This window comes from Tupaia chinensis, unplaced genomic scaffold, assembly GCF_000334495.1.
Source record: "Tupaia chinensis unplaced genomic scaffold, TupChi_1.0 Scaffold143796_1, whole genome shotgun sequence".
Classification (NCBI taxonomy): domain Eukaryota; kingdom Metazoa; phylum Chordata; class Mammalia; order Scandentia; family Tupaiidae; genus Tupaia; species Tupaia belangeri.
Window position 1 is genome coordinate 107,265 of NW_006203646.1, and position 20,586 is coordinate 127,850.

The 20,586-nt window shown below is 34.2% G+C and overlaps 1 protein-coding gene across 2 annotated transcripts in view; it reads right to left on the reverse strand.

Moving 5' to 3' along the window:
- GABRG2 (gamma-aminobutyric acid type A receptor subunit gamma2) overlaps positions 1-14,082 on the reverse strand; it is a 111,335-nt gene extending 97,253 nt beyond the window's left edge. For both annotated transcript variants that reach the window (XM_006165052.2, XM_006165051.2), the window contains exon 1: positions 13,599-14,082. In XM_006165052.2, coding sequence (XP_006165114.1) covers positions 13,599-13,705 — 107 coding nt within the window. In that variant the 5' untranslated portion in view covers positions 13,706-14,082. The remainder of the gene's footprint in view (positions 1-13,598) is intronic.
- Between the last annotated feature and the right edge of the window lie 6,504 nt (positions 14,083-20,586).

Consider the following 20,586-nt stretch of genomic DNA (forward strand, 5'->3'; position numbering starts at 1 on the left):
GTTGGAGATTAACAGATACAACAGTGTCTATTAGCAAATGTATGAAAACAGGGCTATTATTATTATATTATATATAATATTTTATTCTGTTTTTCAAATTTTATCTTAAGAGTAGAAGTCTTATGAAAGCAAAGATTATATTTGCTTTATTTACTGATGTATTTTCAACACCCGGCAGGATGCTAGAAACAGTGTAGGTGAGAATTAAACAAAATGTAATTAAGAAAATACATAGAAATTCAGGAGTGCACATTTTGTGTCATGTGAATCAGGACACATAACTCTTCTCCCCTGTCTTCTGTTGTATGGGCATTTGCATGTTGTGAGATATATTTTACTAAAATTTAAATGGCATTTTTATTAGAAAGTTTATAGTTTACTTCCATACTTATTTATTTGACTATATATATATATGTATATATATATATATATATATATATATATGCTTTTTCATTTATTTTTAGATTTTTGTTCAATTATTTTTTATTTATTTAGTTTACTATTAATCACTGCATATCATTAAAGCATACAAAATGAATTTTCCCATCCAAAATACACTGTATATTGGTTCAATCAAAAATATTACCATACATGTTATCATTGAGTTGTACGTAAAATTCTGAGCAACTTATTGAATCTGAATTATGACTTTATGTAAAGGGATAGTCATGAGAATAAAAGTTTCTCAACTGGATGAATTGGAAGGTACTGAAAGTAGAGTCAAAAAGGTAATTTGGGTGGCTGTTGCACTAATGTAAGTGACAGATGCTGTTGAGTTTTGTTCTATGATTACATCCAGGCACAAAGAAAAATAGACAATTAGTCATGACCTTGAATAGCAAAATATCAGCTTAAATTGTTTTCACCGTCTTTACTCTCCTTTCTCTTTCCTCTCCTTATCTCCATTCCATGCTCTCCAATACAGATTTTGGTCATCAAGATAGCATCCCAAGTTTGAGTTCCTGACCTGGTGACTTGAAACTCAGGCCAGACGTGTGTGCCCAAAATACCAGGAGGAGGAGGGAGAAGGGATTGTGGTGTGGCCACCCCCCGGCAGGGTGATTTTTCACTTTCTCTTTCTCTGTGTGTCTCTGGCAAGCACATGCACTCTATAACAGAAATCTCTCTCTAAAAAAATGTGTCTAAAGTATTTCATTCTCATTTATTATAATGTGATTGTGGTGGCCTACTAAGAAGACAGAATTTAGGTCAGTCCATGACATGATGGGTAAGGTGTCTGGATCCCCCATCGCTGACTGTACAGTTAAGTCCAGATCCAACAGCTTGAAAAACATACCAGGTATTTGTTTTGCTGCCCAAAATCCCACAGAGAAGGGATTAAAGAGTAGCCATGCCCATGGCAAGCGCTTTTTCACTTTCTTTCTATAGCTCTCCAGAGAGTGTACATACTCTTTGGAAATAAAAAAAAAAAAAAAAAAAGCAGAATTTGTTAGAGAAGGCCAAAATGTGTCCCTGGTTCCTTTTTTTTCACCCACCTTACAGCTATGTATTAGAAGGTTAAAGATCCTTGGGAGAAGAGTTCTTGTGAAAGAGGGTTATTGGCCTAAGAGTAGAAAGTGTTGGGAACCAGCAGTTAGCGTAATGGCTATGTAGCTGGACTCCCACGTAGTCGACCGCGGTTCGTGTCCCGGACCCGGTGGCTTATAACTCACGCCTGGCGCGTGTGCGTTCGTGCCCAAGATCCCGAGAGGAGAATGGAGGAGAAGGGATTGCGGCGTGACCATCCCCCCTGGGGGGTGATTTCTCGCTTTCTGTCTCTATGTCTCTCTATGTCTGTCTGGCGAGCGCATGCGCCCTGCAGTGAAAATCCTCTCCAAAAAAAAAAAAAAAAAGAAAGTGTTATGCTATTCCATATCCCCTTCCTCCGTGATGGTACTTACTCCACTGCTACCACAAGGCAAGTGGAAAGAAGTCAAGAAATTCACTCATAGGTGTTTATCATGAAGGAGAACTAGCAGGGAAATTCTTTCCACCCCGAACTGAAAACCTTTTATACCTTTTCTTAGCACTCTCTGAAAGAGTGGACAAATAGTCTCTATAACACAAATAGTGCGATGACTGCTGTAGACTATCTTTCCTGAAGAAATCTGTAAGTTAATAGGCTAGTTTCAACTACCTGGATAGTGAAGCTAAGTAAGAAAGACCTTCACTTTCAGAATCTGACAAGCAATTTTGCTTTTTTCTGTTCCCCCCCTCAACAAACTAAGTACAACATGGCAGAAAAATACTTGTTCTAGAATCATCTTTAAAAGACCCCCTATTTGACAAGACAGTATTAACAGAGTAAGGGCAGATGTGTCTGTGGAGTGGCGCTAAAGGGTGTCTTACACTGTCCTAGAGCATAACACGCTTCCCAGAATAGCACAATGCACAGAAGGAAGAAGATTGTCTTGCTAGAATCATCCAATACTCCCACAAAAAAAAAAAAAAAGATTTTATTTAACATAAAATCACTATATGTGAAAATTAAGATCGTTCTTTCCCTTTATCTGGCCTTCCTCTCACCTCTTCAATCTTGAAAAAGTCCCAGCAGCCTAATAATAGGTGGAAGAACCTAAAAAGTGAAGAAATAGCATTGGGTTGCAGAAATCATTGGTCAGGGCTGATCAGAGAATGAAAAAAAGATTTAAACAGGGAGACATTTAAGGATTACTGCAGATAAAACTTTAATGCCTAAAAATGAGATGAATCTGAGCCCCAAAGTGAATGGAAAAGGTAAGGGATTTGCCTGAAATATCCAAATGTGGCAAGAGAGATTTAATAGATGAGATTTGAAGAGAAACATGATTTCTAGACAATACTTTCCTAAATCCAGCCTATTCAATAAATCAGTTACAGAGAAATTTAGACAGAATAAGTTCACTTTGAACTGAAAATTATAAATTTAAGAATTCTTTAATTAATATTAATATATAATCACAGCTATAATTCTGTTACGTTTATTCTGCATAATTTTAACAACGATCACATATTCTTACACACCAACTCCAAATAAATTACCTATAGGTATTTTTAAAATGTTAGCCATAGGCTAAGAAACTTTCAAAAGATAATCCAGCTTATAAAAATACCTGGGTGTAAAATAAACTAAAAATATTTAAAGTTTTATAATTTCTAATAACTTACTCAATAAAGCATGAATTTATGGAAATTATGAAGTAATTATTTAAATAATTTGTTGTGGAATTAAAGAAGACTCAATTCTAAATGTACACATTTGAGGAAAGAATCTAAAGGCTTATTTTTTGAAAAATAATAAAATAAGTAAAAGGGACCAGCAGTTAGCGTAATGGCTATGTTGCTGGACTCCCATGTAGTCGATCACAGTTCGAGTCCCAGACCCTGTGGCTTAAACTCACGCTGGGCATGTGTACGTGTGTGCCCAAGATCCAAAGAGGGAATGAAGGAAAAGGGATTGTGGTGTGGCCATCCCCCCAGGGAGTGATTTCTCACTTTCTACCTGTCTCTCTCTGTCTGCCTGGCGAGTACACGTGCCCTATAGCAAAAACCTCTCAAAAAAAAAAAAAAAAGAAGTAAAAAGCAAAGAATGCAGATATCTAATAGCAGATGATCTGGATGAATGATATGTTACCTGAAATCATCTGAATGTTATTATTAACTTTAAAAATTATCCTTTGAGTTCTTTTCTATTAACATGTAATAGAAAAATTACTTCTTTATTAACAAAGAGGTATCTTTTAAATATAGCTTCAAATTAGAGTTGCTTTATTTGTTATTTCATCTTAAAATAATCTAAAAGAAATATTTATTTACTTTTATCTTTTTTCAAGCAATGGTAAGTACTGTTTCATGAGATCAAAAAAATTACCTGAAAAGTGTTGATTTGTGTGTATGTGCATACTTCTTTTTGTCAGGGCTGATCAGAGATGTCTTATTTTTTTATTTTAGAAAGGTTTTTTTTTTTTTTCTTTTTATTTTTTTTCCATAGGGCTCATGCACTCACTGGAGAGACAGGGAAAGACAGAGAGACAGAAAGCAAAAAATCATGCCCTGAGGATCTGGATATGCCACAATTTCTTCTCCATTTTCTTCTTAGGATCTTAGACATGCAATGGGCCCCATGTGTTTTAAGTCGCTAGGTCCAGGACTGAAACTGCGGTTGACTACATGAAAGTCCAGCAATGTAACCATTACACTATCTGCTGGTCTCTAGAATAGTTATTTTAAATGAACTAAAAGAACATTGACTTATTTTAATAGAATCCATTGAAGGCAAGTCCTAGAAGAAAATAGTTTAAAAACAGTGATAATTATTTAACAAAATTACTAGTATGTATTCTTTTAAAAAAAAATGTATACTTCATCAATATTAAAAAAAACACTATCGTTAAAATCCCCTTCTATATGCATTTTTATAGGTCATACACAGTATATTTTGTACTTTCTGCTGAAGTTCCAAAAAGTCACTGTATTTTTAAATTTTATCGTATTTAAGTCTTCATATTTAAATATTTCTGAAATTAATTATATTACACAAATAATATATATATATATATAACTACATATGTTTAATGTGATCATGTTTTCATTTTCCCTAGAGGAGGAAATAAGACAAATCTAACAAAATTTGACTACACTTGGCTTGAAATATTGGATTAAAAAACCTTAGGAGGAAGTGATGATATAATAATCAATCCATTTCACTAAGGTAAGTTGAAGACCTTTTCCTAGGTGTATATACACTATTGGTTAGTAATTAGATGGCGTAAAAACTCATTGCTTGTCTTTTGATTAGTAAATTAACCTATGTTAGAATAATGTTATCACAGCATTGCTTTATTTAATTTTCCTTAATATGCTCCTTTGTCTACCACAGATTTTCTTAAATACTAAAGAAAAATAGTGTTTAGGACATTTCAAAAAATACATGCCACATTTTTTCTTCAAAATATATTATTTATTTTCAAGTGAAACCCTCCATAAAGCCAACAACTCCAACAAAGACCATTGTGGCAAAGAAGAGAATGTTGGAGTATTTAAACAAACCAGTCAGATTCTAGATGCATTTCAGCTAGTTTGTGGATGGCAAGTTCTCTGTCCAATACTTGGATAATTCTAGAAATTTGTAATAGTCTCTCATAACAATTTCATCTGTAGCAATTACTTAAATAAAATTTAGTAATAATCTGTACTTCTCTTTGATCATTTTCTGTAACCACATGAGACTGCAATCTACATGATGGTCGACATCATAATTTCATCATCCCCTCATACACCTAGTCTCTCACTCACATCTGACTCAAATACTATTTCTTCAATGAATTATTAAGAAATTATGCAGTCATTTATCATGTTTATATCCAGAGGTGTTGTTTTCCCCAATTGTCTTTTTCAAATTTGTTTTCAAAAGCAATTTATAGAAAGGACTGATAACTAGCAAAACACAAATATACAGAAAAGCATCAATCATTTAGTTTTTCCTACCCAGCTTCTATTGAAATGTCATATTCAGTTTGTTTTGGACATTTTATTTAAAAACGTCTAAATAAACTACAGAACTCTCTGCATATTTGTCTCACTACACAGACCTTGGATCTACAACTAAACTTGGGTTAATGACAGGGTTTCAATTATAACAAAAGATCTTTGCTTTAGAAACATCCCTTGTTTTCCCCACTATTATGCTATTTGGAATTCATATGATTTTCTTTAAAAATGGGTGGAGAGTGTAATATCAGTGCTACTTATTTAGCCTTTACATGGTACTTTATGCAGAGTTACACAATGATTTTTATAATGATATAGAATTATTACCATATTTTGTGCTCTTATATCATAATACTACATAGATTAATATGATTTGGAGTTAAATTTTACTTTTACCCTAAGCTACTAATGTGTAACCTTATAGGTTTAAAAGGAGCTTTTTATTTCCTTTTGAAGAGTATTTATTCTCTAGTATATAGAACAAATGAATAGGAAATAACCCTCCTCCTAGTAAGGCAAAGTAGACAGGCCTTTTACATCTCAAAACAAGTCAAGTACTTTCTTACATTTAGAAAGAAATAGGGTGACTGCTTGTGTGTGGTGAATTGCACTAAAATTGCAATGAGAAGTCTAGATTCTGCCCTACACCTAATATTCTAGGAGTCATGGACAAGTTCCTTAATCCCTTCATACATCATGTTCACAGTTGTTTTCCTCATCTAATGATGACTCCTACTAAGGGGATAAGAATGTGGATGCAAACATTCTTATATAAAATCAAAGTCCCTATCAACTTTAAAAATTAAAACTTTCTACTTTTCTAGAAATTAAAGTTCAAGTGCTTTGATATTGTTATAAAATAGCATTTTCTTGCATGATTGAGGTGATGAAAAATATGTCACTCTTAAATATCTTCTTGAAATGTATGTATCCAGACATTGAAGTTCTAAAATGGTCTTTTCTTTAACATGCAGTAGAGTTGTCTCAATTTTGTCTTGAAAATTAGGGAGGAGTTTTTGCAAGAAAATTGAAGGATAACGTTGAACGGGTTATCCTGTGTATTTATTTGCTCAATGGAAGGCAAGAACTCTTCTCTAAAAGTGAAATGACATGCTGAAGTTAAGTCCCTGGGTAATGAATGAATTGCAAATTAATCTATGCTTTTCTCACATAGACAATGCTAGTAAGGAAACGTATTTCCTAAGCAGAGTTTTAGTTCAGGACCCAAGTAATGTCATTTACTATATCCTTAAATTCATCATCAGCTAAATAGTGGACTACTTCTAAATATTCTGTCCAGAGCTTTTAAACAAAACAGTAAAATATACTATTGACTAAGGGTGTGATTATTGGAGACTTAGTATCTAGAACCATGCCCCTGTGTAGACTGAACATTTTAATTTATTGACTGATCTGATTGGACCTCATGTATTTGTTCTAGATTCTACCATCTGAAGACAGAATTGGAGAACCATAGAAATTAAATCTGATTAGTATTTAATAGATAATCTAGTCCAGCTACTGACTTTATAAAAGTAATAGCACATTCAAACTCTTCAAGAAAACATAAAAAGATAATTAGTGGCTAATCTAAAATATGCCAGTTATTATCATTTATTCATAAAGAGACTTCCAAAAGTTAGTGGAAAAATGTAATTAAAGTACAAGTTTATTTTTATATAAAAATGTTAAAATTCATGCATAGTAATTTTATTTTATTTATTTATTTTTTTTGGAGAGGTTTTCGCTATAGGGCGCGTGCACTCGCCAGACAGACAGAGAGAGACATAGAGACAGAAAGTGAGAAATCATCCCCCAGGGGGGATGGTAACGCCCCAATCTCTTCTCCTCCATTCTCCTCTTGGGATCTTGGGCATGCACACACATGCGCCCAGCGTGAGTTTTAAGCCACCGGGTCTGGGACACGAACCGCGGTCGACAACGTGGGAGTCCATCGACATAGCCGTTACGCTAACTGCTGGTTCCCACATAGTAATTTTATGATTCATATTTTCTATTGATTTTTGAAGTCTCCTCTTACATAGGCATATTGATATTACATTTTGACTATTTGGTCTATGACTCTGACACTGTCATATATATATATACACATATATATATATATACACACATATATATATATATATATACTTATATATGTATGTGATTTACTTATTATGTTTATAGATCTGTACCTATCCACATTTATACTTGTGAATAATAATTATATTAAGTTTACTTCTAATTATCTTTTTCCTTTTATCTTTTTTTGTTTTCAATTTATAATTTCTGGTTTAAAAATAATAACTACATGGGGACCAACAGCATAATAGTTTCTCACTGGACTCCCATTTAGTCAACTGCAGTTCAAGTTCTAGACCTGGTGGTTCTCATGCTGGCAAGTTTGTATGCATGCCCAAGATCCTGAGAAGAGAATGGCGGAGCACAGATTGTGGCATGACCATCACACTGGGGGGGTGAATTGTCACTCTCTGTCTCTCAATCTCTTGTCTCTTTGGTGAGCGCATGTGCCCTATAGCAAAAATCTCTCTTTATAGAAATTCACTGTATGTCTGTGGAGTATAACAATAAAATCATAGATTTTATTTTAGATATGTTCACTGTATTCAACACTGAACATTATATAATGTTGAACATATTTGATAATAATTTTCTTGTGGGTTGTTTTGTTTTGTTTTGTTTTGTTTTTAAAGATTTTTGCCATAGCACACTCCCTTGCTGGAGAGACAGAAAGGGACGATGAGAGAGAAAGTGAGAATTCATCTCCTAGGAGGGTTGGCCATGTCACAATCCCTTCTCTTCCATTTCCACTCAAGATTTTGGGCATACATGCACGTGTGTCCAGTGTGTTTCAAGCTGCCAAGATTCCAAGCACAGTTTGCATGTGGGAGTCCAGTGCTTCAACTACTACATTACCTGCTGGTCTCAATAATAGTTCTATTTTTTAGATGTCTATATTGAATTGTCAGCGACATGTTTACTCAGTTGTGGTATATGGTTTTGTAACCTATTCTACTTGTTTACATGCATTCTTTTGTCTGTCACTCATTATCTCCTGAACACCCTTACTTATCTTTAGATTTTAAGCAAGTTATTTATTCTGTCTATAATCTTGGCTTCCTAATCTGTCAAATGTGATTAACCATACTGCTTTCAGAGACATAATAATTATGTCTAAGTGTGTGTGTGCCTATGCATGTGTGTGTTCGCTTCAATGTATGTATATACAAGACAAAATTAGGTTTATTTTTTTTGAAAGTATGAAATTGATATTGCATTTTGACTATTTGGTCTATGACTCTGACAATGTCATATAGAGCTCTTATAACCCCATAGCAGAAAAATACATTCTCTTTACATATACCTGAATAAAGTACCATACCTGGAATATCCATCTTACTTGAAATTCTGAATCTTTAAACACTTAAATTGGGCTGACACCCATAGTGGTCAAACAATTCCCAAATGATCCTAGATATTACTTTTAATTTAATCAGTCAATTTAGCAGAAGTACTTTGCACTTAAACTCTGCAAAGTCTATGTTAGTTTGGATGGGGAACTGTATAAGAGAGGTAGCCAAGGTCCTGAAAACATAATATTTACAACATAGATAAAGCATTTAAAATCAATCTTAACTTCCTTCTAATTTTAGTGAAAGTCCTGAGCATGAAATGAATTTTAAAATGTATGGGATAGGGACCGCTCTCATTAAATTAAATATTCTGTAAATCAATTACATTGAGGCAATTGCTATTCCAAAATGAGTTTAAGCTTTCAGAGAGACATTTATGTAACTAATTACTTAAATTAAAGACAAATATCTAGACTCCTATCTACAATGTAGATGTTTTTCTAGATATTGGTGGGGAACTGGATGTTGAAAAATACAGGGTGATTAGAATTTTTTTCTTCTAAAAATTTACTTCCTAGTGTATATACAATAGTTGTACATATTCAAGATGTATAATATGGCCTAGCAAATTAGACATCCCTTGTGTTTTGATCTAAGCAGGGAGATAAACACATCCATCATCTCAAGTACTCATCTTTGCCCTATATTACATTTATTGGAAATCTGCTTTTCTAAGTATCTAGAAGGATGCATTGAATTGTCACCCACTCTCTTTACTCTGCTGTGCTATAGCACTCCAGAACTCACTCCACCCATCCATCTGTACTCCCGTATTCATCAACCTTGTAAAAGATACCTCCATCCCCATGTTTATTGGAGCACTATTCATAATAGCTAAGATATGGACTCAACCTAAGTACCCAACAGCTGGTAAATGGATAGAGGAAATATGGAATATGTATGCAATGGAATATTACTGCTTCTTTATTTTCCAGGTAGATGTTTGCCTCAAGATAGAATATTTGAAATGCTATGTTTATGACAAAAACAATTAAATATTTGAGAGAATGCTTTTGTTTTATAAATAAAACTAGATGGAGCAGTCAGAAGGGGCATAACAAGCTTGTTTGTAGAGATTAATTCTATAAACAAATATGGTTTTATTGAATAATCGGAATGTCCCCTGGATATGCATGATTATAACCTGTTAAGGTTAAAAACTACGGAATACATAATTACACAGTGAAAACAATTTAGCAGTTCATTAAAAATGTCACGTGAAACATTGCTGTTCCCATGACAGGTAAGAATAAAGAATATTTACAGATTTTCAACTCAACTTTCTTTTTAAAAAATTCAGTACCAGCACTTCAAAGTAAGGTTTACAGTGATCACCAAAAATTCAATACAATTCATTCCTTCTCAATGTATCCTTGAAAAATAATTCTTTGTAACTCTAAATGTGATGTCTTGTATTCTTGTGGCAATAAGAGCTTTTATTGTAACATTTATTCCTTTTACTCTAAATCATTTTTTATGTATTCTGTTTTTTTCCTTCATATTCAGGTATTTTCACTCTGAGCTAGGATGAAGTTTTTTCACTGAACATTAAAGCACTTTATAAAATTACCAAGTTTGTTTTAAAACCTACATAAATGACTTGACTATAGATAGATAGAATATATATATAATTTGTGAATATAATTATTACGTACACACCCATACATATATTCTTGCTTTATTTTTTTTCAGTCAATGTCTTCTTATACAAGATGTGGTTTTACAAGATTATACTATTTTTGATACTTTATGGTTTGTGTAATTAACTAAATGGTTTAATACAAATTTAAAAACTTTGGATGCAAAATTGATTTAATCTTTACAGCTAAGTAATTAATAAGCTATAATTAATGCACTGTAAATATTAAATATGATGATAAATGAAATTTGGGAAATAAGCAAGGTATTAGACCACTTTTCTTCAGAGTCAGGTCTAGAATACTTGTTGAAAATGAATATTCTTAGGCTTCACCCCAGACATAATGATGCAGAATCATTCAATTCAGAAATTTCCATTTTAGTAAGTTCTCCAGATGATACTTACTCTGCACTGTGAACAATATATATGATAGTTTTGAAGATTTTTGAATTTCAGAAACTAACCACTTTACTTACAAGAAGAGATATAAGCTATTAGTGTTCTCACTGTAATGCTTTATTTTATTCCTTATTTTACCTTTGTGTAGACACGACTTAATCAATTTAGTCATTTAGTGTAAAGGAAAATCTCATCCTTTGGAGTTACACAAATGAAAAGTTAATTAAATGCTTCCTTTATTTCCCTTTAACTTTTTAGGTTGTTCTATTGTCACTGTTTACTCAAATAGGCTCTTTTCTATTGGCTCTTAGGGTCTTTGATTTTTTTCCCCATTCCTTATTAACCTTCCCAGAGATCAAAGCTTCTATTTTTCTCTCACCCTATTCAATCATTAAAATGGCTTTTTTATGAGATTGCAGTAAACTGAAACTCTGATCACATTGTCTGCACTAAACTGCAATCATTTCATTCTCTGTCATTACTGAGAAAAAGACAAAAATCCTCTTATTGGAGAGTTTTCATGGCATACAACTGCTATTATTCAGAGCTAGTGTAAAAGTTCATCTTGGTTACTCTGGTAGGAATTGAAAATTAAAATATATCATCCAGTTTAACTTTTTATATGATATTGACATAAAAAATATGGGGTTATGGCAATAGGAAGGCATCTTAAATGCTATATTATTATGGCCAGTGATAAAAATAAACTTTTAAAGTAGATAATTGGAGAGAAATACATTAAAATATAAACATATTAATTTATTTAGTCACAAAATTGTTACTAAGATGGCTGTTTATAGGAAAGACATATTCCCACATGTGTTGTCTAGATTTTAATCCACAGGTTTCATAAATGATGAGAATATGGGAAAGATTTTTTTGAATCATTAAGCAACCATTGACTCTTCAATTTTGAAAACAAAGTTTAACAGTCACTCAGAACATTAAATACAAAAATGTTTGTATTGCATAAGTTTTGAGTAGAAAAATTCTTTCTTCCAGTATTCCACTAACATATATTGCACATAAAACCGTTTCAAATAAGGCCCCTCCTCTCTGAGAACACTACCTAATCTTGATACCCAAAATAAAAATTTATTCTATTTATAGTGAATGAGAAGGATATGAATAGTAATGTGCAGAGTTAAGCAGAGCCTTTTTCTTTTTGGAAACTCCAAAGTGAGGTTTTCACTCCTTGTTTTGCCTCAGTCTCTTTTTTATTTCAAAATTTCCATGTGCCAGTACCCACTTTATGGAAAGGGAGACAGAGAAGTTGTCTAGAATTTTTCAGTTAAAAAAACAAAGTAGTTTAATCTCTATCCCTTCAATTCTTTTTGTTACAACTACTAAATAAAAGTGTCAACTCCCCCCCACCACCACCCTGAGAAAACCTTAGGGGAGTGTCTTGATTTATTCTACAACTGGTTTGGTTTTGGAGGGGGTAGGAATTGGATTGATTGTGGGGTAATTATTATAGAACTTTATTTCTAATTAAAATACTGAAGTGTGCAAGTAATGCAAACAATGGACCTCTAACCTGACTTTGGTTCCATTTGGAAATCTTGGATGAGAGGAAGGTGTTCAGAGGGTCAATGAGGCAGGCAAATGGTGAACTATGCTAAGTGAATGGATACCACTCTGATATCCTTGGTGCAAGAAAGTTCAAGAAAATTCAGATATGAAGCACTTTAGAGTAAACACATGTCTGGGGTTTGCAGGTGTTCAATTCCCCCCTTCCTTTCCTTTGTATTTGATGCAGGATTCATGCATACTTCACAATACACAACCAAGCATCACATTTACCTGGTTTAGCATGCTTTTCAACACTGCAGTTAGGGTCAACTCTTTTTCTGACATATAATCCCCCACAAACTCATTCAACTGCATTCTCCACCCTATTCCCCCATAGTCCCCCTCCTATCTCAAGGAGGGGGTAGGGATCATCTGAGCAGGGTCTCCTGACTTCATCAACACTCCTTGGCTCCATTGGCCTTTCGTCTGGCTGTATGGATGTCCTGTGTAGGTCTGGAGAAGATGTCCTATCAGGTTTGACCAGCCTCTTTCCATTTGGCACTAACCAGGGTTGCTGTCCCTGGTGCTGAACCATGTTAGCCCATCAGGGAGTCGGCTGCCGGGTCAATGGGCTGGATAGAAAACCTGGCTGACTGACCTTAAGAATGCTCAGGTGCAGCAGCAAGAGACACTTGATTGTATAGGAACAGAGCTCCCCCAACTCCTCCCTCACACGTAGCTCTCGGGTATGCGCCAAGACCCCATTTGCAATTTTCTCCTCCAGACCCCCACCCCAAATGCCTTCATCATGGCCTCAAACGCCGGGGTGTAATAGCACAGCACACCTCCAAATCAGATTGCAGTAATATCGAAATGCTACTCCTCAGTCACAAAGTCTTTATGAGATTAGCTTTCACACTCTAAAACAAAACAAAGAATAAAATCCACTACAGTAATGAGTAAACGAAAGTGACCTTCCTCTTTCATCCCTGCTATTCCCGCCCCACATATTCACTCTTCCCAAATTATAAAGCCCCAGATCCTACCAGAGTGTTTTAAATCTGGGTGGTCTCCCTAGTTCCACATCCCTACCCCTTCCCCCACCTCTGCAGAACAAAACCAGGCCGAAAACAGCACATTCTTACCCCGGGTAGAGCGACAGCAGGAGCAGAATCCACACCGTCATTTTCTGTGAAAATACAGGAGTCGAGTAGATTGGGCTTCCTGTGCTCCATATATTTGGCGAACTCATCGTTTTTTTTTTTTTTTTTTTTTTTTCCTCTCGCCTCTTGCCTCTTGGGTGCAGAAGAATCCCTCCCCTTTGTATTATTATTATGCTTATGATCTGATGGTGGCTCCCCCCACCTGACTCTAGTAGGTCCTGTCGCTGGAGAGATGTATTGCTACCGGCTTCGAGAATTAATATTCAGGGGGCAGAAATAAGATCAGCACAAACGCTTGCAGATACCATCAAAGCGTCAGCTCGGGCAGCAGCTTCCAAGTCTGGGGGAATAATATAATTGAGGCAGGGGGAGGGTGCAGGGAGAGACACACACCAAGACAAATAAGGGAGAGGGAAAGGCGCGCGCACTCCAGTACATACTCATACCCCTCACACTCACTCTACTCCCCCAGGTTCATCTTTTTAGGTGTGTTTGTTTCGTTGCTTTGTTTTGATTTTTTTTTTTCTTCTAGTGGGGGCAGGGCCGTGTGTATACGTGTGTACTTAAAATAAATAGAAAAAAAAAATCACTCAAGGCTCTGCGTGATTAACTATCACGTAGATTAACTATGAGGTCAAAGTGGAAGTGCTGCACGCTGCTGCAGAGCGAATTAACACATGCGTGGTGTCTTTCCAGCACTTTTTAACCCTTCGCTGCACACACAAGCAGAAAAGGACTGGCATTCATGGGAACAAGAGATGTTTTAGCAAGCCCAGAAACTATATCCCGAAGGACAGAAGGTTTGTCTGGGCAGACCTGCCACATATCCCTATTTTAAAATCGTGCAGTCTTAGAAATCATGATTACATTGTTGGGGGTGGGGGAACAGACTGGGGGTAGGAGTGGCTGTTTCTCTGTAATCCATCCTGTAGGAAGATTTTGTGGATTCAATTTGAATGAAGGGGGGAAAACTGGTAGAAATAAAAGACATGGAGAAATTGTATGCTCCCCAGGGTTCATTCCCCTCTATTCTGTTCTCCATTCCCAGTGAAAACGTAAAGACACAATCTACTTGAAAGTTAAAGACTATAATTGCTGGAATAAAGAAAATAGACCTACTTACTTACTATTTGAAGAGAGGGTGAGCAAAGGGAGATGGTCAAGAAAGTATTTCAAAATACAAAGGGATTTGTTTGCTATCTGGGATTAACTTCTTTTTTTATTCTTCTTGGTAACAATATTGAAAATTTCAGGAGTGGGTGTGTACTATTCACATGTGTCCTTCTTATCTGGAATGTTACCATGGATACTGACACATGGGAGTGCCCCCTATACCAGCCTAGTTCATCCCTCATAGAGGAAATCTTGTTCACTTATCATGGGTAAGAAAGTAGAGGAGCATTTGTGGTTCCTGTAAAGTCAAGATACCACAGAAGATATTCATAAAAAGGTACAGGAGTATGAACTAGTGGTAATAAACTGTGGAGAATGCAGTGAGGCCAGTTAGTTCACGTTCTTGCTGGTGTCAATATGGTCTTCAAAGATAAGTACATTCCGGGAAAGACACCTCTGGGATAAGAGTTGTACCACCTATTTTTAGGAAAATAGAGTTATTATTAAAGAATTGTGTATTTAATTTTATTTATCATTATTATTATTATTATTTTAAGTTGACCAGAGAGAGGTAGAACGAGAGAGAACTAGAAAGGGAAAGTGAGAAAACCAGCCATCAGGTCCAGGACTTGAATCATGGTAGGCCATGTGGGAGTCCAGAGCTTCAACAACCATATCACCTGCCAATCCCTCAGCTAGGTGTTATGGCCCACTTCAGGAAAAAAGGAGTGAAGTTTGTTCTTTTTAATTTCTGTGGCCAGCTTCAGGAAAGAGGGAGGAAGGAAAATGCCAAAGAGACCTTTGTGCTTCTGAAGACCTTCTCAATTTCTTTCTAAAATTCTCAGTATATGATGTCATGTCAGGGTAGTATTTCCAGAATCTTGTCAATATATATAGAAAATTTAGATACATAGGTATAAAAATGTTAAAATTGGAAAAAATTTGAAAATAAATAAATATATTTATAAATTGTTTATTTATAAATATATCATTTCATGCAAAGAAGCCATTAACAATATATTGAAGAATGGTTTTGCAAATATTTTCTGCATTTAATATTATTATGATGATTATTTCTATCATGAAAATCACTATACTCAGAAGTGAATTATGTGGTTAAAAGTTGAACAAGTGTGGTTATTGGCACAAATCTCTCATTTTGAGAAGTTAAAATATATGACTTTGGTTCTAGTTCTGGTAATAATAAAGTAGCCTAACTACTCTGTAGATAATTATAACTGGTGGACAAAATGTTAAATAAGTGACTATGTGAAGCACTAAGAAGTAACCAAAAGTAAGCAGAAATTGTGAAGATTTGAACATTGAAAGAGAAAATTGAATTGGGTGAGATTCAAGATTATTTGTTTTTTTCCTTGAGGGCACTGAAAGTGTGACCAATTTTTTCTTGTGTGCCTGGAACTTTCCTGGTTTTCAATGGAAGGGAACCCCAAACCCCAGGGAACCCCTCAATCTCAGAGGTACAGGTTGTATCATCAGGAGAAGGCAATGGTTTTGCTGGCTTAAGGTTACAAAGAGAGTTTAGGGCAGTTGGAGTAGCTCAATCTGAAGGAAGAATTGCAGAAACAAAATAATAAGAGAAAGACAAGACTCTACATCTGTCTGTAAGCATCCTTTAAATATTTATTTTAGTAGGGTGAAGGAAAACACATAAAAATGCTCTGAGGGAACCAGCAGTTAGCGTAATTGCTATGTTACTGAACTCCCACGTAGTCGACCGCAGTTCGCGTCCCGGACCAGGTGGCTTAAATCTCACGCCCGGCACGTGTGCATGCGTTCCCAAGATCCCGAGAGGAGAATGGAGAAGGGATCGCGGCGTGACCATCCCCTCTAGGGGGTGATTTCTCGCTTTCTGTCTCTATGTCTCTCTCTGTCTGTCTGGCGAGTGCACGTGCCCTATAGCGAAAATCTCTCAAAAAAAAGAAAGAAAGAAAGAAAAACACAAATAGGAAAAAAGGAACATTTAGGCCAATATATAAGCTCCCACTCACCACAGGAAATGCAGGGTTTAATGTGTGAATCTCTCCAAATTAGAGGAGCTTCATAAATCCTGCAGGGTTTTCTTTAAACCCTAGAAGGACTATAACCTTTCTCTGTTCTTAGACTAAGGAGCTGCTCTAAGTCAAAAAACAAAACTAAAACTGACCAACCTGAAAACATGATAAAAAAAAAAAAAAAGAAAGAATGAAAGAAAAACACAAATAGGAAAAAAGGAACATTTAGGCCAATATATAAGCTCCCACTCACCACAGGAAATGCAGGGTTTAATGTGTGAATCTCTCCAAATTAGAGGAGCTTCATAAATCCTGCAGGGTTTTCTTTAAACCCTAGAAGTACTATAACCTTTCTCTGTTCTTAGACTAAGGAGCTGCTCTAAGTCAAAAAACAAAACTAAAACTGACCAACCTGAAAACATGATAAAATTATCTGTTACAAGATTAAGGTCATTTGTCATTAATTTAACTCATACCAAGTCAAAAATCTAATTCTTAGGGAAATGTAACAAATCAGAATATCACTAATATATATAAAATGCCTGATAAGATTGATAAGACATGCGGAGTACAGGATAATAGGAGATGATTTTACACACACATATATATATATGTGTGTGTAATATATATTCAATCAACCATCATTAGTAGTTTAAGAACTTAAAGAAAAATATAGTCAGAATGTTACATGTGCAAAAGGCGAAATAACAGTGACTGTTAGCAGAGAAATGCAAACTTCTAAAATAAATAAATAAAGCTTGTGAAATTGAAATAATTTAAAATAACTGAAAGGAAAAATTTACTACATGGGTTTTTATAGCAAACTGGCAATTGTAGAATAGCAGTAGAAAAAGTGATCAGTAAACTTGAAGACAGGCCAATAAAATTATTCAATATAGAAAGCATAGACAAATATTGAAAAGAAAAATGAAAGAGCCACTGGAAACTATAAGACAATATCAAGCATTTTAATAAAATTGTGTAAAGGGAGATTAAAAAGCAAATTAAGCAGAAGCATATTTTTAAAATTAATGGACTAAATTCTCTTAAAGTTGGTGGGAAATAGTAACATTTGGATCCAAGAAGCTGGGTGAACACAAAACAGATGAAAAATAATGAAAACTACACCTAGGAACTTTATATTCCCACATGTAAAAACTGAAAGTAAAATGTATACATAGGATTCTATACCCAGCAAATAAATTCTTTTAAAATGAAAACAAAATAAAGATATGTTTAAATAAATAAAGGCTGAGAGAATCTGTTAGCACTAGAGCTGAACTAAAAATAATGCTAAAGTAAATTCTTCATGCTCAAAGTGATACCAGATGGTAACCCAGATCTACGAGAAGTGAGGACCACTGAAAATGGTTAATATGTGAGAAAACAGGAAAGATGATATATTTTATCATTATTTTTCTAAAAGACACTGGACTTTTTAATGCAAAATAATAACAGTGCATTTTACAGTATATACCTCATATGCACAGAATACATGTCGACAATAGCACAAAGTATCCTGAATTTAGAAATAAATCAAAGTATACAAGTTTCTTGCAAATCTCACATAGTGGTCTGATAGTAATTATAAATAGATTTTGAGAAGTTAGAGATGAAAGTGGCAATTCTTAAAGTGTTAGTAAAAATAACATTTAAGGATATAGCTATAAATCATTAGTGAAATTGTAATTAAAAATTTAATAAATACAAAAGGAGACAAAACATATAGAGCAGAGGGAACTGTAATAGGTCCTGCAACATAAATTGCAAAATGGTGGCTAAAAGTAGACACGAATATGAGGAATATTATAAGAATATTATGAGAGAAAAATATGTATATTTTTAACTATAAAAGGATTCTGTGCCAGGAAGACATACAAGTCACAATTAATAAACCTGATAATAGAGTTTCAAAGTGTATGTGACAAAAACAGAAAAACAGAACCAGAGAAATCTCACAATCACACTTGAAGATAATAAACCTTTCAATTGATATTTATAGAATTCCACATCCAATAACTTCAGGACAAACTGCAAAATGTATAACCTTTCAACTGCTCATAAGATAAGCCTCAATAAGATTCAAAATTGAGAACGTTTATAACATAATTCAACCAGAAATTTATAATTTGAAATAGAAAAGTTTCAAATATTTTGATAATTAAAGAACATACATATAAATAATACATGGTTTGAAGAGAAATAACAAAGGAAGTTTCAAAGCAAATAAAAATGAAAATACAACACATTGCATGTATATATAGCATGGAGCTAAAGGAAAAAATGGAGGAAGATGTACAGCCACAAATACACAGAAAAGAGCTTTAAAGTCAATTGTCTCAGCTGCTAGGTTTAGGAGCTAGAAGAAATCATCAAGCCAAAAGTAAAGTAGTAACCAAAAAGCACATAGAAAATAAAGAAATAAAAAGGCAAGAAGAAATTAAAATAAAACATAGACCAACTCTAGAGTAAATTAACTATGACAAAAGTTTTTACAAATAAAAGTAAATTACAAACCAAGATATAAATACAGATTCAAAATTTATTCATCAAACACTATCACACTGAATTCCAGAATATGGGAAAACTCACAATTTTACTTAAGATATGGGTCTGAATATGAAGTACGAAAAGTCAGTCAATGTATTTCACCATAGTAACAAAATAATGTAAAAATATTTTTAAACCCATCTTAATAGGTACAAATAATTATTTGATAAAACTCAGTACGTCTTTTAAAAAAATTCCTTGGCAAAGTCAGAATAGAGGATGTCTTTCTCAGTTGGAAAAGGAGAATCAGAAAAGCCTACAGAATGCATCATACATAATGGTAAAATGCTGAACTCATTCACTTTAAGATCATGAATAAAGTAAGCCTATGCATTCTCATTAGTCATCATTACATTAAACTTCTTAGTCTGTGCTGTGAAATAATAAAAATTACTGAAAGCAATTATATTAAAAGAAAGTAAGAGAGAAAGGATCTTGCTTCACATACAATCTAATTCTTTACAAAAAAATATCTTAGAGATTGTACACAAAAGCTACCAGAATAAATAAAATTAATATCTCATATTATTATAAGGGTAAATAAAATTCTATTGCATTTCCATACATGTAGCAAAGATTTTAAAAAAATACATTTTCTATTTACAAAAGGAACAGAAAGATAAAATACTTACTATTTAATGTTGCCCAAAGATGAGCCAGGCATATACATTAAACACTTCAAAGTTTGCTTTAAGAAAGAAAAAGAAAAGTGAATTAAAAAAATAACTGGATAGAACACATTTATGGATGAAAACCTATTCTTTCTAAAATATTGAATATTTGCAATTTAATCCATAGATTTTTTTGCAATTCCATTCAAACTTTCATTGGGGTATTCTTACTAGAAAAATTGAAATTTTATTTTAAGATATTATATAGGAAAGTAAAGGACTCCAAATACACAAACAGTGTTGAAGAAAAATGAAGTAGGTGGACTCATACTACATGATTTTATTTATTTATTTATTGTAGGTTTTTGTCATAGGGCTCACGCACCATCCGGAAAGAAACAGAGAGAGAGAGAGAGAGAGAAATTACCTTGGGGGGATAGCCACTCCACAATCCCTTCTCCTTCATTATCCTTCTGGGATCTTGGGCATGCACATACATGTGCCTGATGTGACTTTCAAATGACCTGGTTCAGGACTTGAACTGCAGCTGGTGATAGGGGAGTCCAGCAACATAATTGCTATGACATCTGTTGGCCCCACACACTATATGACTTTAAAGCTGACTACAAAGCGACAGAAATTGTGTAATTTTTATGTATCAGTAAAATACCAAAGAGATACTAG